Source organism: Papaver somniferum, chromosome 3, assembly GCF_003573695.1.
Source record: "Papaver somniferum cultivar HN1 chromosome 3, ASM357369v1, whole genome shotgun sequence".
Lineage (NCBI taxonomy): Eukaryota > Viridiplantae > Streptophyta > Magnoliopsida > Ranunculales > Papaveraceae > Papaver > Papaver somniferum.
The window spans coordinates 94415105-94425550 of NC_039360.1; the positions used below are offsets into that span (position 1 = coordinate 94415105).

General features: G+C 38.2%; 1 protein-coding gene across 1 annotated transcript; it reads right to left on the reverse strand.

Moving 5' to 3' along the window:
- Positions 1 to 3578: 3578 nt before the first annotated feature.
- LOC113359752 (probable feruloyl esterase A) lies at positions 3579 to 9562 on the reverse strand. The gene is made up of 6 exons (XM_026603335.1): positions 9400 to 9562; positions 7082 to 7275; positions 6708 to 6741; positions 6537 to 6623; positions 3772 to 4301; positions 3579 to 3632 (listed from the first exon to the last, which is right to left on the reverse strand). Exons 1-6 carry the CDS (start codon positions 9560 to 9562, stop codon positions 3579 to 3581), a joined length of 1062 nt encoding a protein of 353 aa, XP_026459120.1.
- Positions 9563 to 10446: the final 884 nt, after the last annotated feature.

Here is a 10446-nt window from a genome sequence, read left to right on the forward strand (position 1 = left end):
ATTCTAGTGACCGGTGAATAGGTATCAAAGAAATCTAATCCTTCCTGTTGTCTGTACCCCTTAGCTACCAACCTAGCTTTGTGTTTTTCTATAGTTCCATCTGTTCTAAGTTTCCTTTTGAAGACCCACTTGCAACCTATGGTTTTACTACCAGGAGGTAAGTCTACAAGCTCCCAAGTTTCATTTTGTTGAATGGAATCCCACTCATTATTTGAAGCTTCTTCCCAGAAGGGAGCTTCCGGAGAAGTCATAGCTTCCTTATAGGTTTGGGGTTCAGACTCTACCGTAAGAGTCACAAAATCTGGACCGAAACCTTTCTCGGTTCTGACCCTCTTACTTCTTCTAGGTTCGGTTTCAGCATCTAGAGACGGGGGTTGACTAGTCGAAGGAACATCTGAGAGATCATCGCGGACCCTTTTATGAGGTCCAGACCCTAAAGGGAAAATGTGTTCGAAAAACACTGCATCTCTGGATTCCATTATGGTGTTCTCACCAATTACCATGAACCTATAAGCACTAGTGTGCTCAGGATATCCTAGGAAAACACAATCTACAGTTTTAGGTCCTAGTTTGGTTTTCTTGGAACGAGGAGTGGCCACCTTGGCCAAACACCCCCACACTTTAAAGTATGCATAGGACGGTTGTCTTCCTTTCCATAACTCATATGGAGTTTTGTCGGATTTCTTAAATGGAACTCGGTTCGATATAGCAAGCAGAGAGAATTGCTTCCCCCCACAGGTTCGAAGGTAGCCCTGAACTAGCTAACATAGCGTTCACCATATCTATGAGTGTTCGGTTTTTCCTTTCAGCTACTCCATTCGACTCAGGTGAAGAAGGTGCAGTAGTTTCATGAATGATGCCATTAAGTTTGCAGAATTCTCCTATAGGTATCACATACTCACCGCCTCGGTCCGACCTAAGAGTTTTAATAGTAACACCTCTTTGGTTTTCTACTTCAAGTTTATATAATTTGAAAGCGTCTAAGGCTTCATCTTTACTTCTAAGAAGATAAACCTGACAGTATCTTGAGTGATCATCTATAAAAGTGATGTACCATTTTTTACCTCCTCTAGTTGGTGTTGATTTCAAATCTCCCAAATCTGAGTGGATTAGTTCTAGGGGAGTTGTACTACGTTCAACCTTTTTGTTAAAGGGTTTTCTAGCATATTTAGATTCAACACAAATTTCACATTTATGACCTCTGTCAAAGTTTATTTTAGGAATGCAGCCTAATTTAGCAAGTCTTTCAATAGATTTGAAATTAACATGTCCTAGTCTATCATGCCAAACATGTGAGGAGTCACAAACATAAGCAGAAGAAGATGCATTATCATTCAAGTTCAAAGAAAGTACACTAAGCTTAATCATGTTATCAGTGACATATCCTTTTCCTACGAAATCACCACCTTTAGAGATTACAACCTTGTTAGACTCAGCTACAAATTTAAAACCTTTCCCAAGTAAGATGGTTTCTGAGATAAGATTCTTGCATATGTCCGGGACGTGATACACGTCATTCAATGCGAGAGTTTTTCCTGAAGTGAGTTTCAATTCAACCTTGCCTTTTCCCACCACTTTAGAGGTAGAAGAGTTTCCCATAAACAATTTCTCATCGTCTCCTACTTTGTTATAGGAGGAGAAAGCATTTCTGAATTTACAGACATGCCTAGTGGCTCCAGAATCAAGCCACCAGTCTCTCACATTGGTCACATTAGAGACAAGGTTGACTTCAGACACCATGCCAGTAAAATATCCAGAATCATCTACTACGTTTGCCTTATTTTTCTGTTTAGGATCATTTTTGGTCTTTTTAGGTGCCCTGCAATCTTTGGCCATATGACCAGTTTTCCCACAGTTATAGCAGTCGCCTTTGATGGTGTTTTTGGAGACACCACCCTTTGGCTTAAGATGGTTACCTTTGGAGTTACGTTGTTTGTTACGTTTACCATTTTTGCTGGATTCTCCGTGCCTTTTCTTTGACGCAGCATTATCGTCCAGGACATGAGCTTTGTTTGACATGTCTTTGCTCAGCATCAGGCTCTTGTCCTTGCAGCACAGAAGTTCCTCCACCTGGATCTTTTTCCCCAGCTCCACCATGGTGATTTCACGATTCTTGTGTCGCAGCCTCCTCTTGTACTCGTTCCATGAGGGTGGTAGCTTTTCAATCACTGCAGATACTTGTAGAGATTCATCAATCATGCCTTCAGCAAGAATTTCGTTGATGAGTAGCTGGAGTTCGACGAATTGTTCTACAACAGGCTTTTCATCATCAGTCATCTTATATTCCAGGAACCTAGCCACCAAGAACTTCTTGCTTCCAGCAGCTTCAGCAAGATATTTTTCTTCTAGGGCTTCCCATAAATCAAAAGCAGTAAAATTCTCTTTTGCATTATAAAAGTCGTACAAGGAGTCATCCAGACAGTTAAGAATATGGTTTTTGCACATGTAATTTTTCCTAGTCCACCTATCCAGTCTATCTTCATAACCACGGTCATGAAGCCTTCTTGAGGGTCTTTCTAAGGCAACTTCATCTAGCCTTTGGTCTTTTAAGAAGAATAACATTTTGGACTGCCATCGTTTAAAGTCTTTGCCACTAAACTTTGGGGGTTTGTCTACAGTACTCTTTCCCATGTTGTTACAAAATATAGTAAAGAGGATATTGCCTTTAGATTGTTGGAGAAAGTACTAATAATGTAACTGAGAAGAAGATACTTAGCTCAAAATAATGTTGCTGATGTTGCTGCACAGAGAATGTAGAGGCACGTAAACTACGCTGTCCTAAAGGCAATATCGCCTGCCACTCCTCTGAGATGCTACAGCAGTTGGCGAGTCACCTCCAGGATACAACTACAGTTAGTACCCCTCAATGTAGCATACAATGAGGGTACCCTTAGAGCTTGGCAAACTTAAAACAGTAGAAGAGATGTTTACAGAAAAACAGAAGGAGAGTAGAAGAGATGTTTCTCTGTGGTGTGTAAAATGAGCTCAAGACTCCTCCCTTATATAGTGTTTAAGACATTACAAACGAGAGGAAAAATGCATGCAACCAAACCATGCGTATGACACAAATACTGGTAATGTTGGGTTAAAAACAGTGTTGCTTCTGTCAGGCTTAGAGCAGTGTGTTGTCAAGAAGCCAAGCCAAACATGTACGGACAAGAAACACGTACAGACAAGAAAGCAAGACAAACACGTACAGACAAGAAAGCCAAGACAAACATGTGTGTAAAACACGTACCAAAAGTTTCAGCAAAAAGATAGGATCTAATGAACCCACCACACCCACACCCACACCCGAACCCGACCGACCGACCGGACGGCGGCGGCGCGGGTGCTTCTGTGCGGAGCACCGCGCATACGGGAAAGGCAACCTTGCCCTAGTCTAAGCCTTCCCTCCAAGCACAAAAGTCTAATGACCCAAGGGCCATGCCCTTATAGCCAATTCTATGGTATTTATGTCTAAAACTCTTTAGATTTTAGTCAATGTGGGACTATTGTTTTATCTATTCAAAAGAAAAAACAATTAATGGGCAATAGGTGTAGGGATCAAAACATAGTCCATGGAAAAATTGGTAATTTTAAAACGTTTTTTCTAACATAAAGTAGTTCTTGTTTGGTTCTACTTCAACAACCTGTTTAAAATAAAATATTTATATTATTAGATATAACACCTTACCAAGTTAGTAAATATTTCTGGGAATATTAGGCAGAAATAATCTTGTAAGTTCTCATTGTGGAAAGTATAATTAATACCGAGTGAGATGGACTAACCTTTCCTTGGTACAGACTGTTGAAGCAGAGACAAGTTCCGAGATGCTTAAACAAGAAACTTTTATTATCAAATGGGACTCTAGGAATCAAGTCATTACAGTAAACATATCCCAGATACTTAACACCATTAATCCTAAGTTTTTCCTTCAAGAATTCTCCGAGTTTCTCATCCCCGACTCTTGGTTGCCCAAATGTATAAACTCCTTCAAACCTTTTTAACATCAAGTCTTCCTTATGGAACGTCAACACTGTTGGAAACACAATTGCGAGTGCCCCACCCAAGCTATGTCCAGTGACAATCACTTTTACCTTTTCGTTTTTTCTCAGTATGTCTTTTAGTTTTTCCCTCAAAGTATAGTACGCAAACATACGTTTGTCATTTTCTGGTTGTTTGAGATCTTCTGGCCATCCTAGACCCTTTTGTAGCCCCAAAGCTTTCATAAAACCGCCATGAACTTTACCTATGCCCGAGAGACCGTACCAAGAGATATCGAAGTCACTGCTCCAATCAACTGCAGAAAACATTTCAGACAGGGACGGACCCAGGAATTATTACTGGGTAGGGATAAACTTATGCAAAAAAAAATTTAGTGAGACGTTGAAAACAGAAGTTCTACAGATGTGCAAGTATATCTTATGCATCTTGGTGAACAACCAAATCCCAAACTGTTTCCAAATTTTGTAGCTATCGGTAGACTGTATCACCTGCAACAAGAATAACCATAAACCTCACAAAATTCCAAGTGTTTAGCTCCATAAGTTTAACAACAACCTAAGTCTCGAACCCAATAGATATCACATCATAAATGACTTAAAATCCATTTTACTTTGTATCTAAATGTTATAAGTTATAACAAAAAAATTGCGTATACATTAAGATTGTGTAAGTAGGTGAGTACAAGTATAGCATTTGAACTATATATGTGAAGAGTTTCCATCCGAGGTGTTGAACAAATGAAAACGTCGTATGCTTTAGCCATAGAACCAATCTTCTTAAAGTCTGAAAACCCTTCGATTGTAATAAATACATCACGCATTGGTGGATCTGTTTCAAAAATAGAGCAATGGAAGCAAAAACTGTTAGAAAAACGCTTTAAAATTACCAATTTTTCCATGGACTATGTTTTGATCCCTAGACCTATTGCCCATTAGTTGTTTTTTCTTTTGAATAGATAAAACAATAGTCCCACATTGACTAAAATCTAAAGAGTTTTAGACATAAATACCATAGAGTTGGCTATAAGGGCATGGCCCTTGGGTCATTAGACTTTTGTGCTTGGGGGGAGGCTTAGACTAGGGCAAGGTTGCCTTTCCCGTACGCGCGGTGCTTCGCACAGAAGCACGCACGCCGCCGCCGTCCGTCGGCTCGGGTTCGGGTTCGGGTTCGGGTTCATTAGATCCTATCTTTTTGTACGTGTTTTCCACACAAGTAGAAGAATCTTTTCTTTGTCTGAACGTGCTTGTCTTGGCTTCTTTGTCTGCTCCTGACTTCTTTGTCTGAACGTGCTTGTCTTTGCTTCTTTGTCTGTACGTGTTTTGTCCTGGCTCTCTTGTATGTACGTATTTGGCTTGGCAGCAACACACTGCTCCATGCCTGTCAAAACAACTTTTCTTGCACTATCTTTAACCCAACATAACCAGTTTTTCCTGTCATACGCATGGGTTTTCTTTCTTGTTTGTAACTACACCACAGAGAAATATCTCTTCTACTCTCCCTCAGTTTTTCTATAAACATCTCTTCTACTGTTTTAAGTTCTGCCAAGCTCTAAGGGTACCCTCATTGTATGCTACATTGAGGGGTACTAACTGTAGTTGTATCCTGGAGGTGACTCGCCAACTGCTGTAGCATCTCAGAGGAGTGGCAGGCGATATTGTCTTTAGGACAGCGTAGTCTACGTGCCTCTACATTCTCTGTGCAGCAACATCAACAACATTATTTTGAGCTAAGTATCTTCTTCTCAGTTACTTTATTAGTAATTGAAATCAACAAAAACTACGAATAATTCACAAAACAAAAATGTGAACCATAATTCGCAACTAGAGTGAGGTATTAATGAAACAAAAAGCTATTTAGAGAGCTGAGAAATACTAAAGCAAGGGAGGAGGAGGAGGTCAGGACACCCATCCTAAGAGCAATAAAACATACGTCACACTAGTGCAACCCATATGAACCACACTCAAGCCACTACGCTTATCTTAGCCAAAATACCAAATAATCAATCAAAAACTATATCCGAAATCAAGGGACTAAGGAGTGAACAATCACTTACATACATCCTGCTAAAACTAGCTAAATCCTTTGTAAGAAGCTGAATTTTACGTCCTCTAATTATCCTTGTAAGCATATACGAAAGAAAACCCTAGATTGGCAAGCTATACGAAAACTACATCTACTATAAATACCTTGAATTTCCAATTGCGCGTCACTGCAGTCTTCTTACAAACTTCAAATCGATGACGTCAATATTAAATCGAACAAAATTGAGTCAGAGAAGTTCCGTTACCAATTGTTCGACCAAGCAAAGAAAAAAAAAATCATTTCCGACTTATTACTTCGACTAGTGGGGTGGTCGCGTGGGGAACTTATTCCTCACACGTATAAAGTATTGACTGTGGCCAGTGGGCTAAAATTGGGTAATGATCTATTTACTCTTGGGCTAAGTCTAAAAATGCGACTGGTTTGTGTACCTAACAAATTGTTTTCCAGATTTGGGGACGGGCTATAACCCGGGTTAGTCCCTTGCTAGGCTCGTCACTGATTTCAGTACCTCGAAATGCCACTACGACCAATTCAGGATCATCCTTTTTATCTTGTAACATATAGGCCTGCGTCGAAGCTTCATCTTGAAAATCTGCCATAACAAATTAATTACATCTAATTAGACCACTTGATTGATTGATTTACCAATAGTGAAGTACTAATCTAATCATCTTACCGTCCCAGAAATTATAGAAGCCAAGAAACTCCATCTGCGCACGTGCACAAAATTGAATTTGAATCGAAATCATTAGGCATAAATATTGTACTTGCAATCATGTTCGGAAATTTTATAATATGATATTCGCAAGTGCTGTTTGGTCCCTCTTTTTCACCTCCCTATTCACTTCCGTACAATCTAAACTCCGCATATGGGAAATGGTGAACCCTATCAACATCTGAATGTGAATCTAAATTTGGATATGTGGTTGAGATTGTAAGAAGGTGAATAGGGAGGTGGAAAAGAGGGAGCCAAATAACATTTCAGATATTGAAACTCCGAAAGTTAAATAATCTATTAATTAAACTGATGTCTTCTTAAGCGTGTTATACCTTCCACTCATTGGTAATTGTGTCTTTAACTAGCGCTTCATTCTCGTACGCCAATTTAGCAGCCACTGCTGACAAAGCTCCATGATACCTAGGATCTCCCTTTCTTATGTTCTTGTATAATTCAAATCTAGTGTCGAAGTTTCCGATCGTAGACATGTACTTTGCCGATGACTTATCTGGCATAACCAGCTTTCCTGCATAATCATATAAACCGCGCCAAGTATTAACGTTCCCTGCGTATACATAATTTTTGAAATGGCGGACTCACTACTACAGCCAAAAATATGTATAAATGAGACTGTAAACTGTACATTTTAGGCATGCATGTACGTATGATGTGACCGAGTAATCATTAAAAGAAAATCTCGATAAATTATGCTCCAAACAAATTCACAAAGATATTACTAACCGTGAAGTAAACCAAACAAAAAACTGGAGAAGTTGTCATAATTGAACACAAGGTTGAGGTAAGTTTCAATAACCCAACCCAGCTAATAGATGGGCTTTGCTAAGTGGTGAAGGATTTTCTGTATAATGACAGATAATACTAATAGAAAGATCTTTTGGAGACCAGTCTTTTTTGGAGGGGACCCTTAAGTTATAAGCCCATCTATCCTTTTGTTGTAAGGGTTGTCCTAAATCCTAGTAAATGTCTAAGTTACCCCTTCATTTATATCTAAACCTAATAATAAAACCAAAATCAACACACTCTCTCAGCCGAACAGTTTCACAAAAAAAAATTATCTTCCTCCTCCCCTTCTACAAATGTTTCTCATTGCTGATCCAAAAAATTCGTCCTAAATGTCATTTCAAAATGAAAATTGACTGCATAAAACATTATTAATCAAGATAAAGAATCTGAAGCTACGGATACCAACTCTGAAAATTCAATTTAATCTACCCCAAGTTAAAGAAGAACTTGAAAAAGCAGCAGCAGAAGTTGTGCCCGAATCGAAGCTTTAACGCGTTAACCAAATAGTTGTTCACCGCATATATATTAGAAGATTATTTTATGATAAATCTCTAAAATTCTATAGGTTTTTAATTGATAAATATAGTTGTAACAGTCAAATCAGGTCTTCAAACAATTAGTTGCAGTTGAAAGTTCGGTTTGGAGAAGTTGATAAAAACTCATTTCGAGATAACCGAACTTCTCACTATATAGAAAGTCCCAAAAACAGTTCAACTTCCGTTTGGAGAATCTGAGAAAAAGTCATTCCGAGATAACCGAACTTTTCACCATATAGAAACTCCCAAGAACAGTTCGGTTGAGAGTATATGGGAGCCTAACCGAACTTCTAGGTTGTAAGACCATAAAAGATTGTTTCCGTTGTCTCAAAATTTTGTAGTTCGTAACCGAACTTTTGTTGTCAACCAAACTATTATGATTAGTAACCACGTTTTCTATTCCCACGTGATGGTATCCACATTTTTGGATTAACATAGACTTAACAGATGGACTTCTCATCTTAATGCCACTTATAGGCATACGAGGTGAACCAAAAAGGATGCAAAGTGATTGAAATACAACACCTAGTGAACCTGGTGATTATGCTAATGCCACGTACAGTCTATTTTCCTTTTGACTAGGTTGTAATATGTATTCTATATCAACCCACTTACTACCATTAATGTATAGCTGCTCTAACAAGAATCATATAAAGTGATTGACATACACCACAAAACTTTTTGTTTGTTAACCGATCATTTCAAAGTGAAAGTTCGGCTAGGAAAATGTTACACTCGACCTAGCCAAACATACCACTGTAAAATCAAAATTTCATGTTCGGTTAGGAGTTTTTCAGAACTGGTAACCGAAATTAGACCAAAACACCAGCAGATTTCGGTTTGGTTATCTGTTCTTCAATTTTATAGCCGATCTTCCAAAAATTCAGTTCCAAAATTTTCATTTTCACTAAATTTTAGCCAATTTTAAGCAACAAAATGAGTTTAATTTGTGTTCCGAGCTATCACACGACTCATCCATTTTGATTTAAAAATCTTGAAATGTAATTTTCCAAAATTCTTCTTCCCCTTCTTCTATCTCAATAATTCTAATTCTAAAAATAACACAAATTAATTCACATCACTAATCTAGCTCACTCAATAATCTTCTCTAATCTAATTTAATTTAATCAAATTAATTAAGGTAAACTTAAATAATAATAGAGGGTATTTTGGCCATTAATAAACATGACCAGATTAGGGACATTAAAAGTTACTTTATGATGATCTTAGTCAAAATTGGGGAAGGGTCCGCTCAAAAAAGGGCTGGTCCCCAAAAAATGGTTCCACCAATATCCATCGGTTTTTTACACCATGCACCTTCATCCCTTGTGAACACTCCACAAATTTATAGATATCAACGTTAGGCGAAAACAGAAGATGTAACAAATTCCATGAATGTCCTCCTTGAGGTTTCAATACCAGATATTCCTCTGAGAACCTATGGTCACCACCCTTTTCATCCTTGGAAGACATGGCTAAAGAGAGAAGGGTAGAGATAAGCAAGATAAATGTACAAAATCTGCATGAGCTAGACCCGGTTTAAATAGAGCGTAAAAAGCGTCAACCAAACCTAACCGTCTCTCTAGCTAGGGTGGCAAAGTTACCCCGTTTTGATATCCATGACCTAAATCAAATCCATAGAGACTACTTTATCAAATCTAATAAATATCTAACCTTTGAATCCCATAAAAGTGGACACACCTAAGGGTCTTGAAGGTGTGAGTGACGGATATATCTATTATCAACTTTTATTGTGAAAAGTAGATGCAAGAATTACAAGATTTGATCATGTGGTGCGTTTGACATTATGTCTTGATGCCAATATGACTGTAAAAACTATGGTCTACGGGAATCAACTTGGGTTAACCCGGATGGGCAAGGGACCTAATCAAGGTTTGATAAACGGGTCACCCGGCTCAGGTTACGGGCAGGCGTAACTTTACAATGCGTTTTGAAGGGTGTGAGTGCGTTTCAGGCCAAAAACACGTTTTTTTGTACGTTTTTTTTTAAATAACCGGGATTATAACCAAGGTTTGAAAAACAGGTCACGGCTCAGGTCACGGCCACTGAGTGTGACCGTTATAATGCGTTTTGACGGGTGTGAGCACGTTTCAGGCAAAAATCGCGTTATTTAGGTAAAAAAACGCATTTTTTATACGTTATTCTAAAATAACGGGCGTTATAACGGTTAAATAGAAAATGAAAAAGAATTATGGTTTGAAATTCCTATCTAACAGTTACAACGTGCGTGAAAACAGTTATAACGGGTCTAATAACATTGTTATAACGTTTTCTATATATTATTATTTTATTCTTTTATTTTTAAAATATTAAATGTAATTTTTTAATCTTTAATT

Bases quoted from the DNA above. Each gene is read 5' to 3' on its own strand.
- LOC113359752 (XM_026603335.1), bottom strand. From the start codon at position 9,562: ATGTCTTCCAAGGATGAAAAGGGTGGTGACCATAGGTTCTCAGAGGAA. The intron at 7,276-9,399 runs GTGTAAAAAACC...ATGATTATGCAG, and splicing joins ACAAGGGATGAAGGTGCATG to GAAAGCTGGTTATGCCAGAT. The intron at 6,624-6,707 runs GTAAGATGATTA...TTGTTATGGCAG, and splicing joins CTTCTATAATTTCTGGGACG to ATTTTCAAGATGAAGCTTCG.